At 35.8% G+C, this 24991-nt stretch overlaps 2 protein-coding genes across 5 annotated transcripts in view; one reads left to right on the plus strand and one right to left on the minus strand.

Moving 5' to 3' along the window:
• Positions 1–22074, plus strand: part of ASB14 (ankyrin repeat and SOCS box containing 14) — a 31788-nt gene extending 9714 nt beyond the window's left edge. The window contains exons 6-11 of the mRNA XM_077128928.1: positions 2867–3112; positions 5546–5717; positions 6205–6748; positions 15686–15839; positions 16579–16779; positions 21992–22074. Of these exons, the coding sequence (XP_076985043.1) occupies positions 2867–3112; positions 5546–5717; positions 6205–6748; positions 15686–15839; positions 16579–16757 (1295 nt within the window). The 3' untranslated portion in view covers positions 16758–16779; positions 21992–22074. The remainder of the gene's footprint in view (positions 1–2866; positions 3113–5545; positions 5718–6204; positions 6749–15685; positions 15840–16578; positions 16780–21991) is intronic.
• APPL1 (adaptor protein, phosphotyrosine interacting with PH domain and leucine zipper 1) overlaps positions 17912–24991 on the minus strand; it is a 62689-nt gene continuing 55609 nt past the window's right edge. For 3 of the 4 annotated variants that reach the window (XM_077128924.1, XM_077128927.1, XM_077128923.1), the window contains 4 exons: positions 24674–24820; positions 24084–24134; positions 23704–23793; positions 17912–22069 (listed from right to left, as the gene is read on the minus strand). In XM_077128924.1, coding sequence (XP_076985039.1) covers positions 21923–22069; positions 23704–23793; positions 24084–24134; positions 24674–24820 — 435 coding nt within the window. In that variant the 3' untranslated portion in view covers positions 17912–21922. The remainder of the gene's footprint in view (positions 22070–23703; positions 23794–24083; positions 24135–24673; positions 24821–24991) is intronic. The other variant, XM_077128926.1, reaches the window with a different exon arrangement.

Genomic DNA, 24991 nt, shown 5'->3' on the forward strand with positions numbered 1-24991 from the left:
TCAGGACCCCTTGCAGTTCCATATAAATTTTAGGGTTAGCTTACCACTTCTGCAAAAGAGACTGTTGGAATTTTAATAGGAATTGCATTGAATTTATAGATAGCTTTGGGCTTATTGACATATTAACAATGCTAATTATTCCAGTCCATGAACAGATGATGTCTTGCCATTTATTTAGGTCTTCTTTAATTTCCTTCAGCAGTGTTTTGTAGTTTCAGTATACAAGTCTTTTGTATCCTTTTATTTATTCCTAGATATTTTATTCTTTTAGATGCTATTACAAATGGAATTATTTTAATTTCCTTTTTTGGATTGTTCATTGCTAGTATATATGAAAAAAACTCCTTTTATAATAATAAAGAAATCTTAAGCAAAAGACCCACACAGTCACCAGGGACCAAGAGAAACTTTTACTGGCCTTCTGAGAGAAGTAATACATCACATAAAAAGGAAAACAAATCAGAAAGGCTTCAGACTTCTCAATAGTTACTAGCACTTAAAAGATATTAATTAAGAATAGTTCTGCAAAAGAAAGACAGATGATAAAGACTGAGATGGTATAAACTAGGAATGCCTAGAATGTATGACAGTGACTAAATGTACAAATTTTTAAAATGTTTTTGCATGAGGAAGAACAAGGAATGTCATTACTGTAAGGTGCTGAAAATAGATGGTAATTAATATTTTTAAATTTTAACTTATGTGTGAGACTAAAGCAAAAAGTGTTTATTTGGTACAAAATTTATATTTTGACTAGTGCATTTCCTAATATAACTTATGTATACAGCTTAATTGAACACCATAAGTACATGGAAACTTAAGTAGGACATGAGATTTTGTTGGTTTGTCCAGAGTGATGCCCCAATAAATCCCAGAGTGGTTTGAACAGTGAAAAAAAAAGTATTTGCAAAGTCCCCTTCAGGGAACGGTGAGATGGGGGTAAATTCAACTTCCCCAAGTTGAATTCTTGATATTCTCACAAGCAATGAGGACAACCAAAGCAATAGACTGAGTCCCCAATCTTGGGGTTTGTTTATATGAAACTTAATCCCACAAAGGATAGGTCAAGCCTACTTAAAATTAGGCCTAAGAGTCACCCCCTAGAGAACCTCTTTTGTTGCTCAGATGTGGCCTCTCTCTCCAGCCAACACAACAAGCAAACTCACCACCTTCCCCCTATCTGCGTGGGACATGACTCCCAGGGGTGTGGACCTTCCTGGCAACATGGGACAGAAATCCTAGAATGAGCTGAGACTCAGCATCAAGGGATTGAGAAAAATCCTAGAATGAGCTGAGACTCAGTATCAAGGGATTGAGAAAACCTTCTCAACCAAAAGGGGGAAGGGTGAAATGAGACAAAATAAAGTGTCAATGGCTGAGAGATTCCAAACAGAGTCAGGTTTCCTGGAGGTTATTCTTACGCATTAAATAGATACCAGCTTGTTAGCCAAGATGTAATGGAGAGGCTGGAGGGAACTGCCTGAAAATGTAGAGCTGTATTCCAGTAGCCATGTTTCTGGAAGATGATTGTATAATGATATAGCTTGATTGATGAGAAGTCATTAAGTAAAACCAAAATCAAAAACTCAAAAAGTAGCAATAAAGAAAGTTATTTAGAAATATAGATGTTAATAGCAAAGAACTGGCTGAAAGATACCTCCGAAGAAGGGGAAATGGTGATGGGGGAAGGGGTGGCAGCCTGCTATAGAAACTGACTCTTTTACATCTGCACATGTATAACCTATCAAAATAAAAACCTAAGATATAAAACAAAAAGTATAGCAACAGAACACTGCTGCAAAATAGGATTCTGGGTCCATTCCTGCTTTGTCCCAAGATGGTTTCTCTTAGGTTTTACATTTGTAGAAGTGAGGGAAGAGGTATCTCTGAGAAAGCAGCAGCGTATAAACTATAAAGCACCCTATAACATAATGTAGTGAATTGACTACTGGATTTTAGGTTTAATCTTTCTAATTTCCTCATCTATAAGATAAGGATGATAGTAGTATTTATCTTGCATGTGTGTAAAAGTCACATATGTAAAGAACATTATAAGCTGTGAAACCTGTCATAATAATATTGGTAGACCCTTAAATGGAGCTGATTTTCCTTTCTCAGCTTCTGACTATCTGGTAGGTCAAATGCCTCCAAATGCCTCAAATCTGTGGCACCTGAAAAGCATTTCCCAGTTAACAGAGCTCAGAAAATGCTGGTTAAACAAAGTTAAACTAGTTAATTACAATATTTCTTAGTCTTCAATATACCAAAGTACAAAGTAAAACTTGAAGAAGGAAATAGAATATGCAGTATTCTCAAGCCTCTCATTGTATTTTCTTTATTTTATTTTATTTTTTTAAAACTACATAATCATTTTCTTCAAAGAGAACCTCAAGGGGCCTTATGCAGAAGACACTTTGGGAAACAAGCCAAAATCATCATTTCCAGCCACTCACCCAAACATCATACATATTTAAATTACATTTTAGTCATTTATTTCTTACTGATGTAAACGTAGTTGTTTTGATATTTTCTTCTTTTAAAGTGGTTACAAGCATTTCCAGAACTGTACTTGGTGCTTAGGTTCCCATTTTCTTGACATGATAAGTGGAAATTTTATGTTTATGTGTTTCAACCATATAAGCAGTCAGTAGACAATGAATAATGTTTTGGTTTACAGAAAAGCAATTAGCCCATTGATGTAAAACACTAATATTATTTGCTATATGCCTGATTTTACTATCTATTCCCCAATCACAAAAAATGCTGGTGCAGGGGTCCTGGTAGGAAGAGCTTAAGAAGCCTGAGGTGATATTCTGGCCTTAACTCCCTGTTGAACATAATGCTCACATCCCTTCTGATTTCCCAGCTGTTCTACGCAACTCCTGTGACATGGCTGCCTTACTGATCAGCCATGGAGCGGATGTCAATCTGCGGTGTGCCAATGAGAGGACGGCGCTCCATGAAGCAGCCAAACTAGGCAGAAAGGACGTAGTGAAGCTTTTGCTGGTTTCTGGGGCACATCCTGACCCACAGAGCTCCTACGGATTTACTCCTCTTGCTCTTGCTGCTCAAAGTGGACAGATTGAAATCATGGAACTATTACTGCAGAAAGGCAAGATTTCTTATATGGTCAGCAATCCACCAAGGGGTAACATGATCCAGGAGTTCTCTTAATGGAGAGCTTTAAAGTAATGGAAGCTAGCATTTTATTTAAGCCTAATGTAAATATCTGAACAATTATGTGTGAATGGTGGCCACTGAAAAGCCTAAAATAGAGATTGAATTTCTTATTTGGTGTGGAATATTTCTCTAAAATTACTAGGATATAGGTTACTCTTATACTTAATATTCCCTGACTGTGCTAAGAGAAGGTTGTTTTTTAATTTTGTGTGTGTGATTCTTCTTTTCTAGAATCATGAATCAGAGACCTGCAACATACCCTACATGTTGTCTCTACTTAAATTGTCATGAGGCAATCCACTCTGTTATCAGTGACTTCGATTGTTAGGAAAGTCTTCCTGATTTCTTCTTTTTTGGTTCCAGTTCTTCCCTTTAGTAATAAATAAAACCCTGAGGAAGAAGGGAAAGACAACTTATATTTGAGTAGTTTCTAAGTACCAGACATTAAGCTATATATGTTGCCTCATGTAATCCTCTAAAAATCCTCTGAGGTAGGTTATTATCCTCATTTTGTGCTTAAGGAAAATAAGGGTTAAACATCATACCAGCTGCCTTCAAACATGATGGCCCCCTGCCTCCAGACCTGTATGTAGCAAAGGGAAAGACCTTTGGCTCAGAGAACTTTGGCATTTATTGTCTTTGAGGCACTCCCCTCTGATACCATTGTTAGAAATGATGGAATACCTAAAGGTTACTTTTTTTTCTTCAAAAAAGTCAAACCTTTACCAAGACTTAATAAAGTTCCAGTAGTAAAATACATTTCCCCCCTCCTTTCTGTTTATTTCCAAGAGGCTTATTTCTTTAACAATACATGGTCCTGGTTTCCAGTCAATCTCAACTGTAAGGATTCCTCTATTTAAGAACAACCTTGTGCTTTTAAGGCTTATCTAAAGCCTTTCCTATTATATAGGGGAAACTACTTTTCCATCAATGGCTATAAGACATTTAAGTAAAATGTTTTAAATGAATTTCAGAGATGTCTAAAGCCATTAGATGGATTAACAAAAGTAAACACCAAATTCTCCCTCTTTGAGCAAAGAGTAACCTTGTGTGTAAATTATTGATCAAAGCAGAGAAAGAGGAGAGGCAACAGATTTTAGTTTAAATCCTTTATCCTTCAAAGAACCCAGCATTGGCTGACCTCAGTGAGTTAGCATTTTCCTTATCAAGTAACCCCAAAGAAATTTGCAAAAAGTGACAGAGCTAGTAAATGGCAGAGCCAGGACAGGAACTCAGATCTTTCTGATTCCAAATCATGTTATTTTACCACCCCGTATTGGGAGAGTGGCAACACGGCATCAAATAAACTGGCGCTTGAGCTGGCAGACCTACATGTGAATTCTGGCTACACTGCTCACTAGCTATGTATGTCTTCGGGAAATTCACTTAACTTCAATGAGTCTCAGTTTCTTCATCTTTAAAATGAGGATGTTAGCACCTACCTCTTAGGATTGTTTTGAAGTTTAGAAATTACGTGCATCATTATATGCATAAAGGGTACATAGTGAGCATTCAATAAATGGAGCCTTATCATGTGAGACATTTATTAATGCATTCTAAGAATGAGGTTCCTGGGCAGCCACAGTATACTGAAGACTCTTATAAGAGTCAGTACTAAGTTAAGATTGCCAAGCCTTTTTTGTTTGAGGTGTGAATGTGTTCTCTCTCCTTTTGTTTATTCAAAGCTACTCTTTGGAGGCCTTTTTACTTAGGAGTTTTCTATAACTGAGCCAATCTGCTTTCTCTTCCCTTCACTTCCACGCTCCCTTCACATCTTCTAGATGACATTTTGCCTATACCTGAACTTTTATCATCCATATCACTCAAATGATAGTTGAGACACAGAGTACTATGATTTATCCTTTTAATTATCAGTAGTTCCCAACTTCAATGAAAAATAATACTTGCCTCTTACTATGAATGCTCACCTAAGACTAAATTAAAACAGAGCAAATACCCTTTTCCACCAGAATGTCAACATTAAACAGCAAGGAGATATTCAACAGGATTGTTAGTACCATCTTATAAGTGTGATAGGAGTTAAGTGGGCTGGTCTGGCTAGAAAAGTCACCGTTTATAAAATTGTTTCTACCAGAATTTTGAAGTTCCAAACAAATGACTTATAAAATTATTTTGAAAGCCAACCTACTTATAACTTAGAGAGTACTTAGGCCATTGTTTTTCTCCCTAACTAAATTATATGCTGTTTTTGAGCAGGAAGTACAAGTTCTATTTCTTTGAATTTTAGTGCTTTATTAGAGTAGGTGCTCAATAACTGCCTTTTGGTGGTGGTATAATTTTAAGACTGCTTTAGCAATACAGTAAAAAAAGAATACTTGCCTAATAAGACTCTTTCTCCCCTTAGGAGCCAATGCTCTAGGTCAGGCCTCTGATTCTTCTTCCATCTTACTTGAAGCTGCTAGTGGAGGAAATCCAGATTCGGTGACTCTCTTGCTAGAGTATGGAGCTGATGCCAACATCCCTAAGAGTTCAGGCCATCTGCCCATTCATGTGGCAGCTGACAGAGGCCACTTACTGTAAGTTCAACTACATTATTGTAAATAATAGAAATAGTAATAGCTACCACTTTCTGAGCAGCTTCTAGGAATCTTATATTCTTCATCTTCCACAGCCCTTTAAAAGAGAAGAAAACTCTTGACCATCTAGAAAGTGGTAAAGCCAAGAATCCTCTGTAGCTATTGAAGAGACAAAGCTATTGTATATCAGCTCCTTTGGCAAACTGGGTGCTTCAGGTTTCAACTAACTGGACTAATTCTGAGTTTTATAATCCAAACAGTAATTCCATTTACTTTACTTGATATCTGAGCTTCTGGACTCAGGAGTTAGACTTCTTTTGTTGGGGGTTTTAAATATCACACGATACTAATAACATACAGCGCTAGTCTGAAAAAATAAAAAACAGGGTAATGTTGCATCTTGACAAAAACTATTTTGAAAAATAATAAAAGAAAAGGAAAACAAAAAAAAACCTATTTTGAAATGCACTTTGAAATTCTTTCTCAGAGCTCTAAAGGTTTTGGTTCCAGCTACGGATTTGGCTGCCATTAAGCAGAGTGGCATCAGCCCGGTTCACTGTGCAGCAGCAGGATCACACCCTGAATGCCTGGAATTTCTCATCCAGGCTGGATATGATGTGAATTTCATGCTAGATCAGAGAATTCGCAAACACTATGATGACCGAAGGAAATCAGCTTTGTATTTCGCCGTATCAAATGGTGACCTCCCTTCAGTTAAGCTACTTCTGAGTGCTGGAGCTCTGCCTAATCAAGACCCAGTTAACTGCCTCCAGATAGCCCTAAGGATGGGCAACTATGAGCTGATAAGTCTGCTGCTTCGGCATGGTGCCAATGTCAATTACTTCTGCAGAGTTAACCCTTTACACTTCCCGTCGGCACTGCAATACACGCTGAAGGATGAAGTCATGCTCAGGATGCTATTGAATTATGGGTATGACACAGAGCGATGCTTTGATTGTCCTCATGGGGACAAAATTCATCCTTTCTACACTTTTGAAGGCTGGACATCCACTGTTATCAAAGATACTATGGTAAGTCCCAGTATTGGCTGTCTTATAAGTCAATATCCATTGCCCTAGAAACCCTGAGACTCTATCCACTCTCTCCAGAAGTTCATGGTTGAAAAGATTCTAATGTGATAAAACGTGATTTAAGAACATACTTCTAATTAAATAAATACAGTAGGAAGATGTAAAAGGTACAAAAACAGTTCAGAAGAAAAAGTGATTTAACTCTACCTGGAGATGTCACAGTTTCACAAACAAAGCCATACCTGAACAAGGTTTTGAAGAACAAATGCTGTCTTATGTCTCAGTTATGATTTTCCTTGAATAAGTGAATGAACTAGCCAAAATGCTAGAAATCCCAATAACTGTATCTTGTACATTTTGATTATCTCTTTTAGGTCTAACATTTGATTAGTTTCCTTTGGTTACTTTTTTTATGGAAAAAGGAATCACAATAAATTCAGTTGACCACTCCCTCCTTGAGATGTTTCTCTCTCTTGGTTTTCTTTCATCACATCACAGTCTCCTAGTTTTCCCCTACCTAATCTGTCACTTCTTTTTCTCCAACTTGGGAAGGTTGTCTGCTGACTTTTTAAATGGCTTTTGTCTCATTTAGGTCTCATTTCAAGTATCGCCTCCTCCAAGAGGCCCTGTCCATCTTATCTAAAGTGTACCCTTCCCCCAATCATTATCTCATCATGCTGTTCATTTCTTTTATATTATTATCTGAAATTATCTCTTGTGTGTCTCCCCATAAATACATGAATGTAAGCTCTGTTCATCACTTTCTTCAGCTTAAAGATACAGCTCTGTAAATACCTAAATTCATGAACATTATAAAAATCTGAAAATAGAAATGAAAGTGGTAAACTGAAAAAAGCACTTTGAATCCATTCCTAAAAAAGGCAAATATTATTTCTATTTTAGTAATGTATCAGTTATTATTTTTAGGTGATTTTTAATATAGAATTTGCTTTCAACATCACTAACTTGGCATTTAGGTATATGCCATCTTGTAAAATTTCCTGACTTTTCATATATTATTACTTGACTTCTCAAATGGGTATCTTGTCTGAGAGAACGTAAGTTACACAGAGCAGAAGCTGTGTCAGATCCTTTATTATTAGGATAGGATTCAGTTTAGTTGTTAAAGATAGAAAACCAAAATGAGTGGCTTTAACAAGATGGTTCATTCCCCTCTCACATCAAGTCCAGAGGTAAGTAGCCCTCTCATTGCATAGCTTCACAATTCCCAGCAGGAACTCACAACTACATTCCAGACCGTCTTTGAGTTGCTCATGCTTCCACTTACAGCTCAATGATCAGAACTTAGTTGTGTGGCTAACCCTAGCTACAAGTGAAGCTGGACATGTAATCTTTATTCCAGACAGCCATGAGACCAACCTCAGGGGATAATAGTTACTATGTAACAATCTCTGTCATACCCTCATTACATCTTTTTTTAAAGGGCAGTTTCATTCACACACCAAATCATCCGTGTACAATCAACAGCTCACATTATAATCACAGAGTTGTACTCTCATCACCACAATCAATTTTAGAACATTTTCATTACTCCAAAAAGAAATACCCAATACCCCTTATTGACACTTAGCATTGGTGTGGTACCTTTGTTACAACTGATGGAAGAAAATCATAATATTACTGTCAACTATAGTACATAGTGTGCATTAGGTATATTTTTCCTTTGTTACAACTGATGGTAGTTATTGATGTTGAAAATAAATCTTATATTAAAAATTACCTAAAAATAATAAATAATACATTACTAAAACAGCAATAATATTTATCTTTTACTTTGCAGAATTGATTCAAAGTAGGAATCAATATGTAGGATTTTCATATACCACTAACACCTTGCAATAGTGACATGCGTTTGTTCTAGTTCATGGACGAGCATTCTTATATTTATAACATTAACCACCTTCATCATCAACAGGGTTTACTATGCTTTACAGTCCCATGTTTCATCCACTAGCTTTCTTTCTCGTGAGATATGTGACCCTAAACTTTCCCCTTTCAACCACAATCACACACAATTTAGCGCTGTTAATTACACTCACAATATTGTGCTTTCATCACCTCTATTCATTTCCATTTACAATCAACCTTACTGAAAAATCAGTATAAATTAATCATCAGTTCCCCATTCTCTAACCTCATTCTTTCTTCTAGTAACCTATATTCTATATATTAAATCCATGAGCATGCTCATTATATTTAATACATACAAGTAAGATCATACAATATTTTTCCTTTTGTGTCTGGCCTTATTTCACTCAACATAATGTCCTCCATTTCATTCGTGTTGCCACATGCCTCAGGACTTCATTTCTTCTTACAGCTGAATTTTATTTGTCTTCATGAGGATAAAATTCATCCATTCAATGGGAAAAATAATATTCCATTGAATGTATATTCCATTGAATGGCTAAGAAAGAATGTACTTTCTTAGCCATTCATCAGTTGATGTACATCATGTACAACAACTTGGGTTGTTTCCATATTTTGGCAGTTGTGAATAATGCCACCATGACATCGGTGTGCCAATGTCTGTTTGTGTCCCTGCTTTCAGATATTCTGAGTATATACCTACTAACGGGATTGCAGATCATATAGCAATTCTCTACATAGCTTTCTGAGGAGCCACCAAACTGTCTTTCACAGTCATTCCCACCAGGAGTGAATGACTGTTCTTAATTCTCTGCATCTTGTCCAACACTTGTAGTTTTCTGTTTGTTTAATAGTAGCCATTCTAGTAGGTGTGAAATGGTATCACATTGTGGTTCTGATTTGCATTTCTCTAATAGCTAATGATGTTGAGTATCTCTTCATGTGCTTGTTAGCCATCTGTATTTCCTCTTTGGAAAAAAAAAAGTCTCTTCAAGTCTTTTTTTATTTGGGTTGTCTTTTTATCATTGAGTTGTAAGATTTCTTTATGTATTCTGGATATTAAGCCCTTATTGGAAATGTGGTTCCAAATATTTCCTCCCATTGAGTAGGCTGCCTCTTTACCTTCTTGACAAAGTCCTTTGAAGCATAAAAGTCTTCAATTTTGAGGAGGTCCCATTTATCTGTTTTCTTTTTTGGCTTGTGTGTTGGGTATAAGGTCTAAGAAATCACTGCCTCCTGCAAAATCTTGAAGATGTTTCCCTACATTTTCTACTAGTATAATGGTCCTGGCTCTTATATTTAGGTCTTTGATCCACTTTGACTTAATTTTTCTATAAGGTGTTAGATGGGGACCATTTTCATTTTTTGCATATGGATATCCAGTTCTCCCAGCACCATCTGTTGAAGAGACTGTTCTATCACAGTTGAGTGAACTTGAGAGCCTTATCAAAAATCAATTGACCATAAATATGTGGGTCTATTTCTGAATTCTCAATTCAATTCCATTGATCAATATGATCTTTATGCTAGGACCATGCTGCTTTGACCACTGCAGCTTTGTAATATGCTTTAAAGTCAGGAAGTGTGAGTCCTCCAACTTTGTTTTTCTTTCTCAAGATGTTTTTGGCTGTTTGGGGCCCTTACCCTTCCAAATAAATTTGATAATTTGGCTTTTCCATTTCTTCAAAGGAGGCCACTGGAATTTTTATTGGGATCGCATCGAATCTGCAAATCAATTTAGGTAAAATTGACATCTTAACAATATCTGAGCTTCCGATCCATGAATATGGAATGTCCTTCCATTTATTTGGGTCTTCTTTGATTTCTTTTAGCAATGTTTTGTAGTTTTCTGTGTACAGGTCCTTTACGTCTTTGCTTAAATTTGTTCCTAAATATTTTATTCTTTTAGATGTTACATGAAGTGTAATTTTTTTTCTTGATATCCTCCTCAGAGCACTCCTTACTAGTGTATAGAAACACTACTGATTTTTGCATGTTGATCTTGTATCCTGCCACTTGGTTGAACTCATTTATTAACTTTAGGTGCTTTGTTGTAGATTTTTCAGGACTTCTATATATAGGATCATGTCATCTGCAAGTAGGGAAAGTTTTAACTTCTTCTTTTCCAATTTGGATACCTTCTATTTCTTTTTCTTGCCCAACATCTCTGCTAGAACTTCCAGTACAATGCTGAATAACAGTGGTGACAGTGGGCATCCTTGTCTTGTTCCTGGTCTTAGAGGGAAAGCTTTCAGTCTTTCACCATTTAACTCGCACCATTCAGTATAATGTCAGCTGTAGGTTTTTCATACATGCCCTTTATCATGTTGAGGCACTTTCCGTCTATTCCTATCTTTTGAAGTGTTTTTATCAAGAAAGGATGTTGGTTTGTCAAATGCCTTTCATAAGTCAACGGAAGATGAGATGATCATGGTTTTTACCTCTTGTTCTGTTAATATGATGTATTATATCAATTAATTTTCTTGTATTGAACCACCCTTGTGTATTTAGACTAAAACCCACTTGATCATCATGTATAATTATTTTAAGGTGCTGCTGAATTTTATTTGCTAATATTTTGTGGAGGAGTTTTACATATGTGTTCATTAGAGAGATTGGACTATAATTTTCTATTCTTGTAGTATCTTTATCTGGCTTTTCTGTTGGGGTGATGTTGGCTTCATAAAATGAGTTAAGTAGTATTCCCTCCTCAATTTTTTGGAAGAATTTGAGCAAGATTGGTATTAATTTTTCATGGAATGATTGGCAGAATTCACCAGTAAAATCACTTGGTCCTCGACTTTGTTGGTAGGTTTTTCATGACTGATTCAATCTCTTTACTTATGATTGGTTGATTGAAGTCTTCTATTTCTAATTTCTATGTAGGTTGTTCATGGGTTTCTAGGAAATTGTCCATTTCATCTGCGTTGTCTAATCTGCTGGTATATAGCTGTTCGTTGTATCATCTTATGATTTTTTTATTTCCATGGGGTCAGTAGTAATGTCTCCCCTCTCATTTCTGACTTATTTGCATCTTTTCCTTTTGTTTTTGTCTGACTAGCTAAAGGTTTGTCTTTTATTGATCTTCTCAAAGAACCAATTTTCGCTTTATTGATTCTATTGTGCTTTTTTCTCAATTTCATTTATTTCTGCTCTAATCTTTCTTCTTTCCTTCTGCTTGCTTTGGGATTAGTTTGCTGTAATTTCTCTAGTTCCTCAAGGTGTGCAGTTAGGTCTTTGATTTTAGATTTTCTTCCTTCTTAATAAGAAGTTTTGATATATATCAAAATACCATAAGTTTTGATATATTGCATTCTTGCTTTCATTCATCTTAATATATTTATTGATTTCCCATGTAATTTCTTCTTTGACCCCACTGATAAAGAATGTGTTTAGCCTCCATATATTTGTGAATTTTCCAGTTCTCTCCGTTATTGATTTCTAACTTCATTCCATTTAATCAGAAAAAGTGCTTTGTATAACTTCAATCTTTTTTAACTTATTAAGATCTGTTCTGTGATCTATCCTTGTGGTTTATCCTTGAAAATAATCCATAAACCCATGAGAAGAATGTTATGTCCTGCTGTTTTGGGGTACAATGTTTTGAATATGTCTGTTTAGTTCATTTATCATATAATTCAAATTAGTTTCCTTCTTGATCCTCTGTCTAGATGTTCAGTTGATGCGAGTGTTGTTTTGAAGTCTCCAAACATTGTTGCAAAACTGTCTATTTCAGTTTTGCAGTGTTTGCCTCATGCATTTTAGGATGCCAGGGTTAGGTGCATATATATTTGTTATTTATTCTTGATGGAGTGTCCCTTTTATTAATATATAGTGCTCCTCTCTTTCTCTTTTAACAGTTTTGCATTTAAAGTGTATTTTGTTCAATATTTATATAGCTACCCCAACTCTTTTTGGTTACCATTTGTGTGAAATATCTTTTCCCAGGATTTTACTTTCAACCTATTTGTATCCTTGGGTCTAAGGTGAGTCATATCTTTTTAAATCTATTCTGACAGTCTGTGTCTTTGGAGAGTTTAATGCATTCAGTGTTGTTATTGTAAAGGCAGTACTTCAACCATCTTATCCTTTGTTTTTTGTATATCTCATTTTTGTTTGCTTTTTGTTGGGTTTTTTTTTTTTTACCATTTTAGTTACCCTTACTGATAATCTTCATTTCTATACTCTCTGAGGCTCTCTTTCCTATCTTTTCAGCCTGCAGAACTCCCTTTAATATTTCTTGTAAGGAAGGTTGCTTGTTAATGAACTCCCTCAGCTTCTGTTCGCATTTTAAAACTGTAACTTGTTTTTGAAGGACAGTTTGGGGATAAAAAATTCTAGGCTGGCAGTTCTTCTCTTTCAGTATCAGTATGTGTAACATGTCACTACCTTCTCATCTCCATGGTTGCTGATGAGAAATTGACAATCTTAATGAGTGTCCCTATATGGGATGGGTCACTTTCGTATTGCTGCTTTCAGAATTCTCTATTTATCTTTGGCAGTTAAGTGTATGATTTGGATCTATCTTAGAGTATGGTTATTTGGGTTTATTCTGTTTCAAGTACGTTATATATCTTTGATGTGTCTATTTATGGACTTTCATAGGAATTGGGAAGTTTTTGCCCTTTATTTCCTCAAATATTCTTTCTCTCCCTTTTCCCTTCTCTTCTCCCTCTGGGACACCCATGATGCGTGTGTGTTAGGGTTCTTAGAGAAACAGAACCTACAGGAGAGATCTGTAAATATGAGATTTATAAAGGTATGTCAGGCAACCATGGGACTGGAGGAGTCTGAAATCCATAGGCCAGGCTGTAAAGCTGGCAGCTCCGATGAAGGATCTAGATGAACTCCACAGGAGAGACTCAATGACTGAAAAGACAATGATCGAGTCTCTCTTCTTCCTTAAAAGCCTTCAAGGGTTAGTTTGTTGTGGCAGACACGCCTTAATTGATCACAGATACATTCAGCAACAGATGCAATTAACTAACTTATAATTTAGTATCTCAGCCTTCCGGTTTATCAACCAGTCATGAAACATCCTTGCAGCAATGGTCAGACCAGTACTTGCCTGACCAGACAACTGGACATGATCATTTGGCAAAGTTGCCCCCAGAACCTAACCATCACAACATGTTTGTGTGCTTTGTGCTGTCATTCATTTCCCCTGAATGCCTGCTCAATTTTGTCCATTATTTTCTGTCTTTTTACTGTTTGATTTCAGATGCCCTATCTTCCAGCTCTTTGATCCATTTTTAATTCCTGCTTAAATCTGCTTTTATGCCTCTAGTGTACCTTTAATCTCATCTGTTGTGCCTTTCATTCCCATGTTATATATATTTTGCATGCTTTCAAATTTTTCTTTATATTCACCCAGAGTCGTCTTAATATCCTTTATCTCTTTACCATATTGTCCTTCATTTCCCTGAACTGGTTTAGCAGATCTGTTTGAACATCTTTGATTAGTTGTTCCAAATTCTGTATCTCCTCTGACTTTTTATTCTTTTCTTTTGACTGGGCCATATCTTCCTGTTCCTTAGTATTGCTTGTAATTTTTGTCATTATCCAGGCATCTGATTATCTTGATGAGATTATTCCTAAGGTGAGTTTCTTTCTTTCCTCTAGGATTTTATTGTTGACTGGGTTTGTGTTAAGGCTCTTGACATTTGGTTCATATTTCCCAGTCCAAACGAGGCCTTGCTGGGGGTACGGACCAGTTCCAAATGGCCCTGGGAAGAGGGTCAGGAAAGACACCAAAAAGTCTTTATTTCAGCTCCCCATGGGTGCATTCTCCTGGCATGCCCAGCAGATGGTGCGCTTTGCCAACCTATTACCCACAGCCTTAAGAAGGCAGGGTATTTTTAGCTCTCTGGAAACTCCACCTCTGATTCAGATCAAAACAATGCCATGGCCAGAGCCTATTTGGAATGGGCTAAAACAGTGGGACCAGCACGCTTAATTCACCAGGCCAACAGCTGGATCACTACTGGGCTGTGTTCTGCAATTTTCTTGGGGTGGAGGGCTTCCTTAGCTCTCCCAGTCCCCAGCAGCCCACAGCCCTCCCAGTCCCCAGCAGCCCACCAGGCAGGGGCCAGGTCAATTCAAAGCTGGAGTAGGGAATGGGCATCAGGAATTGCAGCCAAGCAAGTTACTCAGTTTTTCACTACAGTTTCTCAGTCTGTTTATCCAGTTCTTACCTGGTGCTGTGTGCAATAATCCCCTGGCCTCCAGTGCCCCAGAACAGTTTCTGCCTATTCATTACCTGTTTTTGAAGAAGAGTGAACCCTGCAACTCCCTATTCTGCTATTTTCCCAGAAGCCTGACCCCTCATTATATCTTTTTTTCTTCTTGTTCTAGTTTGCTAGCTGCCAGAATGCAATATACCAGAAACAGAATGACTTTTAAAAAGGGGAATTTAATAGGTTGCTAGTTTACAGTTCTAAGGCCGAGAAAATGTCCCAATTAAAACAAGTCTATAGAAATGTCCAATTTAAGGCATCCAGGATAAGATACCTCAGTTCAAGAAGGCCGATATCATTCAACGTTTCTCTCTCAGCTGCAAGGGGCACATGGCAAGCACGGCGGCATCTGCTGGCTTTCTCGTGGCTCTACCAAAAGGGACTCTCTCCAAAATGTTTCCTCTTTTAAAGGATTCCAGTAAGCAACTCCACCTTCAGTGGGTGGAGACACACCACCATGGAAATCATCTAATCGAAAGTTACCACCCACAATTGGGTGGGTCACATCTTCATGGGAACTATCATAATGCTCCCACCCAACAAAATTGAATGAGGATTAAAGGGCATAGTTTTTCTGAGGTCCACCACAGATTCAGACCAGCACACTTCATTATATCTTATATAACTCTGAAGATATAGATGGTAAATATTTTTCCAAATGTTAGTACTAGATTTTCTCGTTCAAAGTCTTAGCTTACAAACAAGGAACTTGAGCCCTTGGTTCTGGACTCTGAATTGACTTCTTTGGGCTACTGTGCTATGATAATCAGTACTTTTCATTTTCTTTCATAATTCTGATTTTCTTCTCCAGTTCTGTGAAGTAATAACTTTGTCATGGCTGCAACATCTCTCTGGAAAAGTTGTTCGAGTGATGCTGGATTATGTAGATCAGGTTCAGCTCTGTTCAAAGTTGAAAACTGTGCTCCAAAATCAGGGGCTCTGGTCAGAAATCAATTTTATCTTGAGTAAGTATCTTTCTGATAGAAAACACTCACTAAAAATATTTATCGTATTCTCATTTGTTCTGATGAAATCTTTTCTCCTCTGAATAAAAGTTTGACCTAAAGAAACCAAGATATATGCTATTTCTCTCTTGAAAGTGTTATTGTTTACAACTGTCCTTAATTGGGTACTTATTACCATTTCCCTGTAGATAAGATCAGTTAGGTAACTACTTTTATGTAGATTTCCCATCAATCTAACTTGTGGCTATGAAGGAGCACCAGAGACACAGGAATTAAAAGCCCTAAAATGACAAACTAGGAGCAAGAAAAAACAAAGATCTAAGCTTGTAGAGTGTATTTAAAGACACCCTTTTCCAAACCAAATTCTTTCAGAGTAGCACAGAAATCAAATTAAAAATAATTTTATCTCATTTCCTCCTGGATGGTGATCTTCAGTTTTTAGCCTGTAAGAGGGGCAGGAAGAGGGATAAATCTGTGAAGATTCAAGAATTTTAGGTCTCACAAGCCAGGAACACACTGTTATCAGTCTTTGGACTTGACATGGTTCTCAAACCATACCTACAAGAAGGGTTACAAGGAGAACTGAAAAACTGTCTCCCTATTGACTTTCCCATTTAGTCACAGCAAATGAAAATCTTGGTGTAAGTATAATATACATTTACTAATAAAATCCTGGGATCACTACAAAGAAGGTAATTCTTTTTGCTTTTGGATAATGTGCTGGTTTCTTTTATTTCAGCAAATCCTCGTCCCCTAAAACATTTGTGCCGCCTAAAGATCCGTAAATGCATGGGACGTTTACATTTGCGCTGCCCTGTCTTCATGTCATTTCTTCCATTACCGAATCGTCTAAAGGCATATGTCCTTTACAAAGAATATGATCTTTATGGACAAGGAACTTTTACAGGAATCTGGTAATGAAACTATTCTAAAGGAAAAGGTATAATTCTGTGGGTATATTTTTTTAATTTGACTGTTATCTATGATTCTTATTTTTGCTTTACCCAGCAACTAATCTCAATACAATCTACCTTCTTTAAAAAGTCACTCTGAAAATCAGTTTTAAAAAGATAAAACCTAAACAATAAACATTTAATAAGTCAGTCCTAATTCTGCATTGATCTTAATTTAAGTGTATGACTCCTTACTTCTACATTCTCAAAGTAACAGATGCCACACCTGATGATTCAAGATAATTTTTTTTTTTTTTACATAGGCAGGCACTGGGAATCGAACCCAGGTCCTCGGGCATGGCAGGCAAGCATTCTTACCTGCTGAGCCACCATGGTCCGCCCCAAGATAATTCTTAATAATGATCTTTTTTGTAGAGAAGTGCATACATAAAATGCCTTAGTAATTGGATTGGATGCACACCAATGCATCTAGTGCATTTAGTGATGGCCAAGAAGTTAACTGTTTCTGTGCAAAAGCCCTGAAGCCAATTTAGAGCCGGACACTGTGTCATAGGAGAATCAAATACTGAAGTGGGGTGATACAGTTCATTGAAATAGAACCTTCAATTGAAATTTCATTATTAATGGGAAATACATGCCCCTTCTTTCCACAAAACCTTGGCTATGGGTTACCATTTATTGGCTAATGAGATTACTGGAATGGAAATTGAAAATGTTTTTTATTAAAAGGACTGTACACAGCATAGTATTGGACCTCTAGGAGGGGCTCACTGATCGCAGTTATATGCTATGAAAGTTTTATTTCTACATATTCTGAGTTCTATGTGAGCACAGGTTTCTATATGTGGTAAATGAGGTAAGAAATTGAGACAGCCTTCACTAAGCCATACCTATATAGCATTTAGCCAGCACATCAACCCCGGATGACAGAGACATAGAATAGAGCCCATTTTTGCCAGAGACTAAGGCAGTTATTACCTTTATACAAGTTTAGTTTTAGGACTTATTTTTTTTAGCATGATACAGCTCATCTTAGGGAAACTAAGCTATATGAATTCCTTCATGATTATATAAACTATTTCATTTCAGTAAGCACTGACTTAAAATTTCAAATAATACAGTTGTTTACACACAAAAAAAAAATTTTGCAAAACTAGCTGGCATGAATAGTTTTTATTTTTTTTTAAATCAAATTGCAGTATTTGTTTTTAAGTGAGTGGTAGATTATATGTATGTCAATATACAAATATATTTGATATACATGCACCTATATCAGATAAATTACATAATCCTAAAGTTCACTTCACCCATTCCCTGGACCTTCTAAAAGTATATAAACTTTATAAAATTCAGCAGAACAAATTAGAACACAAACTCCCAGCAGAAGCAAAGGACTTGGTAAGTGCTATAAGAAAGTATAAAGAGCACACGAGATGACTGCGCATTAGGATTAAAACCACAGGTCCAAGCCATGTTAGCTGGTATCCACAATATCTGCCCTTAAGTTATGGGACTTCTTTTGAGTAGGACCAAACAGTAGCAAGTACACATTGTCTGTAACAGATTTCAGTGTGATTACTGAAAAATTTCTTCCCTTTGCTAGAAGAAAACAAAATGCTTGCTAGTGATGAATTAGTTTGTTTCTCTAACAAACTTTTGCCAATAAGTGACTTTTTAAAAATATTTAGCTGTTTTGATTTAGATGTGTAATTATAATATCCCAACAGTTTAAGAAAAAGTCCAATTGTTTTACAAACATCATCTGAAATTACTTGGGGAAATACAATTCAGAGCATATATCTAATATCTCATACAAAAAAAGACTACAAAAATCATAGATTTTATTATACATTTAAAAATCTTCTAACTATATTTCTTAAAGCCTTGTCAGCAAATGCCTTTTTTGACAAAATGAAAAAAAATAAGTCCTCTGCCCCCACATGTATAACCATCACCAAAAGATAAATCCTTCAAATCTAATTCTAAAGGGAAATGTTGCATGACTTTTAATTGTATGCCACATGATTAACAGTATCAGTGATATAAGAATTAGCCAGTTTACTTACATTTACAGAATCACTATATACTAAGCAATTTTTGTCCACTTTTGTCCACTAGTTAGTTATAACTTAATGCCCAGCTCTCATGTTAACTGAAGAGATTGGTTAAAAATTATAATATGGTTCCAGTTTCAAATCTTTATGTATTAATTAATATAGAGGAATAAAATCTCATGAAAGAAGAGTAAGATAAGCAAGCTAAAAGCTAAATAAAGGGCCTGCTACAATGGATTTGTTTGAATATTTGAAGTATAGTTTAAATGCTAGGAGGCTCTTAAAATCAACATAAATATTTTCTGTTTATTAATTCAGTTGGAAGAGGTTTTGCGATACACTAGCTCTTAGGGTCTGTCAGCATTTATAAGATGTAAATTTTAAATACTTGTGGTTCCCAAATTTAACTTCAAAATTAATTGAGATGCCTTTACTATATGTAAGATTATACATAATGTAGGATGTTATATGTATCCTACTTTCCCTTTCTCAAGCAGAAAGGTAACATAAATTTATCATCCCTAGACTTGGAGCCTGAGAACTCTTGAAATTAAATACAAAGTAATCATTGGGGACATGACAAAAGCTATGCTGCTTTAGGCACTCTGCTCAAGGTAACAGTTTCAATCCCTTGTTAACAACTTTTTACAATTTAAAAAAGGACTAACTGGTATCTACCTACTAACTTCATCACCATAGTTACAAAAGCACTATTCACATAGGCAGCAGGATATAAGCAGAATTAGGCAGACTTTGCTTCTTTGAAAGGAAATTGTTTTGTTAATTTCTAAAAAAAAACCATTAAGTATAGAATAGCATCTGAGAATGATAACACCAAATCTTATCTATCATCACCAAATCATCTCAGAATTAGATGGGGTTACCAGGAGGCTGACCATGATCAGACAGAAACCCACAGTACCCTTCTTTAAACAAAAAGGAGAGCTTATTAAAGTTGATGCTTAAATGTCTACACTAATGGAATAGTACAGAAGCTGAATCATCTAAAATCATTAAATCCACATGACTTCTGTTTGGCATTGAAATGCGCTTTGGGTCTGACCTTTGGGCATGGGTGTGTTGTGGAAACTCCTACGAAAACATGAATTGAAAGGAAGTACAAACCTGTCCAACACCCTTAAGTCTGTCGGTAGCCTTAACTATAGCCCACGCTTTGACCCAGACTGCTAAAGCAAGTTACTATGCAAAGCATCAGCCTAAGTACAGCCACTTCCTGATGTTGGCAGGTTCCTCTGAACTAAGTGAGGTTAACACCTTAAGGCATAAAACAAGAGTTAATGAAACAAATCTTGCTAATGCTCAAAAAGGACTTAAAAGCAGCAAGACTTGCCATGACATGTATCAGTATTTGATTAAATACTGACCACAGAATAAATTTCAATAAAAGAAACAATACACAAACTATTGTGAATACATTCCCTTTAGTAATCATAAAATAAACTTTTAAAAAATTCTATAAATTTCCATCTTTTTCAAGGAGTATTAAAGTTATCAGTACTTCCATTTGGCACACGGATAAAAAAAGAATATCATGATCGTAATTATAATTATCATCTATCCCAGTCCTGCAGAAAATTTGTACATACACAGCCAGGCTATATTGTAAGAATTAAAATAGATGCCATTTTTAATTCAGAACTAAGAAGAAAAAATTGTATGTCAAAGAACAAAAAGGGTTTCCTTGTGAAACTACTCCAGTGGCTAAGCTCTTGAATATTTGTAAATGTTTGTGTAAAATATTTTACACAATGTATTTAATTTGTCTACATATACTTTTTCACATGAAGCACAAGAACATAGTTTCCATCAGTAATGTTAAAAATCTGATTCAAAAAAAAAATCAGGTCTTGACAGAGAAGATGAAAATATAGGCAGTAAAGAGATGTCATTTTAACCTTGGCACTAGGCTAAAATCCTTCCTTAGTCAACTCTCCTACAATATATATCAGGCATTCAATTTCAATCTTTCATGGTTAGACCTTTTACTCATTTAAAGAGATATATTTACAATAGCTAGGGCAAATTATTCCATTCTCATACATTAGTTATTTGCCTTTGTGGATATAAAGTGGCGATTCAGTATTTTATCAAAACATGGGATTATGAAAATACTGGGAGTATGAGTCTGCAATTTAGAAGATTACATTTGCCAAACTCTGGAAATTTTTCTTTAAGCAGGAAACATAATTGTTATAGAATTTCTTTTGAAATGTTACTTGACTTTCAATAAAAGTTATTTCACGCAATACAGAAAATACTATGTATCATCCTTTAACAACATCTTTACCTCTAATTCCTACTCTAAAATGTATCTGAAAAATAATAAGATCCCTTTTAATAAATTCCAAAATCTTATTTTAACCATTACTGCTCTGCAGCAATAATTCAAGTCCTAACCTGAGAACTAAGAATGTGATAATAAAATGCCATGGGCTGTATCCATCTTGAACTGAAGATACTTACACTTCTTTACCATAATCCAAGAAATCAACAGTACCACCTTGTCACAATCTGAAACCCTTAAGTCTAAAATTTCTGTTCTAATTATTTTATAAAAGTTCTATTGCACATTTAATATTGTTAAAATATTTGAAACTCGTGGAATTCTCTACATACAAGGTTTAAACCGATTCAGTTCAAAACTTCCTCACTGCCAGAAAAATGTTCCAAATGAAACAAGAGGGAGCATACCCCCCAAAATCTGAAGCCGAAAAATAAATGACTTCCTAAGTTCACAGACAATTACAAAGCAAGATTAAAAAGTTCAGAACTTGAAGGGAAAAAGCCTTTCCTTCAAGTTATACCACAGCAATCTACTTCAGGGAGATGAACAGGTTTCTCATTAGACATGTGGAATTTGATGTTACTCCATAGTACATTATTTTAAGGGAAAAAAATCAATGCAAACCTAAATCCTAAATTCAATCTTATTTTCAAAAATGAAGGTAAAAGAAACAAGCAGATACAAAGCTTAGTCTCCTCTTTGATATTTCAACATAGTTGTTACCTTATGCCATTTCACCACAGAAATTGTCAATAAATTCTTGGGTGGGGTGGGGGTGGGGGTAATATCAATGAAAAAGCAAGGATAAGTTTATGCTTCTGACTCTCTCTTCTTTCCTTCTTCTCCCAAATCACTCTCTTCTGACTGGCTACTGCTCAGGATAACAAACTGCCCTTCACTACTGGCTTGGTTTGGTCTACTGGAAGCAGCTATCAACCGACTTTGTTCTTCTAAGTCCTATTGGAAAAGAAAGGAAATAAACTAAATGTACTGTTTGCAATCAAATGAAAAACTATGCAGTTAAAATACATACTTGAGAGCCATTTCAAACCTTCTGTCATAAATATGTATGCATAATTCTGGCTGAAAAGTAAGGCAACACCAAAAAAAAGAAAGGAAACCCAACTAATGCTACCCTGAAGTCAATTTTGGCACCATTCTAGAAACCCTTTTAAAAAAATCAACATTCACCCGCTATCCCATATTATCGTCAGCCCCTACTAACATGAAAAAGTCAGAATGGGCATCACCCAAAATACCCTACAGTAGGAGAAAGATTAAAGGTGATGGTGGAGTTATACAGGGAAGGTAGGATTTAATAAATGAGTATGAGTGCTAAATCATTATACTGGTATTTCTTTTAGTCTCCAGTATTTTAGAGCAGATAGAAGTAAAAACCTAAAATTGTGGAACTGTAACCCACACGAAACTCTGAAATCTGTCCTACAACTAACTGTGGTAATGTGCTTTGAAATTTATTGCTTTTTTGTATATAAGTTATTTTTCACAAAAAAGAAAAAAAAAAGCCAACATTCACACTAAAATCAAACTAAAAGAGGTTTTCCTCTTTTTCATTTTCTTGGTCAACAACCAAGTTCAGCCTATCATCATGTCTCACTGTACTGTTTAAAAGCCTCAGACTTTATTGCCCTACCTCTCAACCCTCTATATTCCCCCCTGTCCAGGCCAATCACTGTAGCCTTGTCCAATTCATGTTACTATATTTGGTGTCACCTTCCTTCAGCCTAGCCAGTCAAGAAAGCCTGACTTCAGTGTCATCTTTGCCACTTTCCTCTCCTTTGTCCATACATCTAGTCCGTTGCCAGTTCTTGCTGATTTGTTCGCATTAAGTTTCCCACAGCTATTTCCACTTTTCCATTCCTACTACCAATGCCACTACCCATGATAGGCTCTTAAAATCTCATGGATCACCTATCCATTGCATTCTCCATATTTTGCTCTGTAATTGTCTACCTTAAAATTATCCTAGAGGTACAGAGTTGCTGTTTGGAGTGACGGAAAAATTTTGGTAATGGCTGGTGGTGATAGTAGCACAACACTGTGAATGAAACTAACATTCACTGTGAATGAATACCACTGAGTTGTTTACTTAAAGATGATTGAAGTGGGAAATGTTATATGTATGTTACCACAATAAAATTTTTTTTAATTATCCTGTCAAATGGGTAATAATTTGACACTCCTGGCAACATTAAAGCAATCAAATATAGACAGATATATGTATCTATATTCCAGGTTGTGGACTTTCAGCAATGGCAGTTAAGTCTATACAGGGTCTGAAAAGACCTGCTTTGACAGAGACAACCCTCACTGGAATATGAAAATTCTCTTATGTTTGCTAAACAGCTAGCTGGTCTCGCTATGTGCAAGTATAACTATAATGCAAATAACATATCAGAAATCAAATGTCAGTATTTTCTGATATGCTATGAATCTGGTTATGAAGTGCTAAGCAAGCAGAACCTTGTTTTGGAAATTCAAATCTGAAAGTCACAATGTTGAATTAAGGAAACTCTTTATAAACCACAAACACCACATAAAGACAAGATCCAGACATTAGGATCGCATACCTTTTCGATTTGTTTTTGTTTACTGAGTTCTTTCTGTTGTTTCTCTTTTACTCTCTCTATTTCTTTTTGTTTTTCTGATGCCCTACGATCCTGAAGAACAGATGAACAAAACTAATGAATTAAATATGAAATAACTAAATTTTAGATACTAACATTACCTTTGTAAGCTTTTCAAATTCTTTTTTTGCATTTATACATGAGAAGACACATAAAAGCCTACATGGATAGTAGCCCATTATCTTAATTCTAAATGCTATTCATCAGGAATATAATTCATGATTATCCTTGCTTATCAAATCATTTTATTTACTTACTAATGTGAGAAATTTTACACTACTTTGGTTAACATTCTTGTATAATTAAGTGTCTTGGATTCTTACCAGTTCAGCATGCAAAGCTATCTGTTTTGCTAGTCCAACAGAATCACAAATCTAAAAGAAGAAAAAGAGACTCAGGCAGTTCTCACATCAAAGTAGTGACTTTATGTTATATAGATGGTTAATGTAAATAGTTTTATAACTCAATATAATGCATCACACTTCAAAAAAAAGGGCAGATTTACCCCAAACCAAGTTTTTGTAGGTTTTACTCAGGTTCTCACCCCTTTCACTTTCCCCACTTATATCAAATTCATTACTGAAACAGAAAGGCCTGCAAAGAATTAAGTGAGCTGCTACTGCTCTAAACTGAAGGCATCTGAAAACGACTGGTTAAGGGAATATACTCCGTTCCCAGGATAAGTTAACAGAGCAAGAAGATTGCACCAGATATCAGTAGACAGGAAGATACAGGTCTATGGAGTTAGAAAGAAGACACAACTGCCAGTTCAGATCTATTCAAAGCAATACACTTGGGTCAAGCAGCACTATCAGACCAGGCAAAGTTTGGGAGTTATTTCCAGAAATTGTAGTAAGAACTGTGACTATGATCCATATTTCACAACAAAAACGCATTTTGAAATGCTATTTACCTTCTCCCCCTCATTGTTTGATTCAAATATATAGCAGACTGATGACAGGTTACTCTCACTTCTCCCTCCTGATGTCCGAAGCACAAATCCAAAGAGCCGCTTATTTTCCTGGTGTGTAGCATACAAAACTACACTGGGTAATGGAAACTGCCAGAGAAAATAATCAGGAGCAAACATGAAATTTTCACATCATTATAGCAGCCCTCATATATAACAAACTCACAGTCTAAATTATACAAATATCAGATATAGAACATTATAGTCAATCTTTTTCAGGCAGGGAATCCAAAGACAAATAATGTCATACTCAGTTAAGAT

This window comes from Tamandua tetradactyla, chromosome 15, assembly GCF_023851605.1.
Source record: "Tamandua tetradactyla isolate mTamTet1 chromosome 15, mTamTet1.pri, whole genome shotgun sequence".
Lineage (NCBI taxonomy): Eukaryota > Metazoa > Chordata > Mammalia > Pilosa > Myrmecophagidae > Tamandua > Tamandua tetradactyla.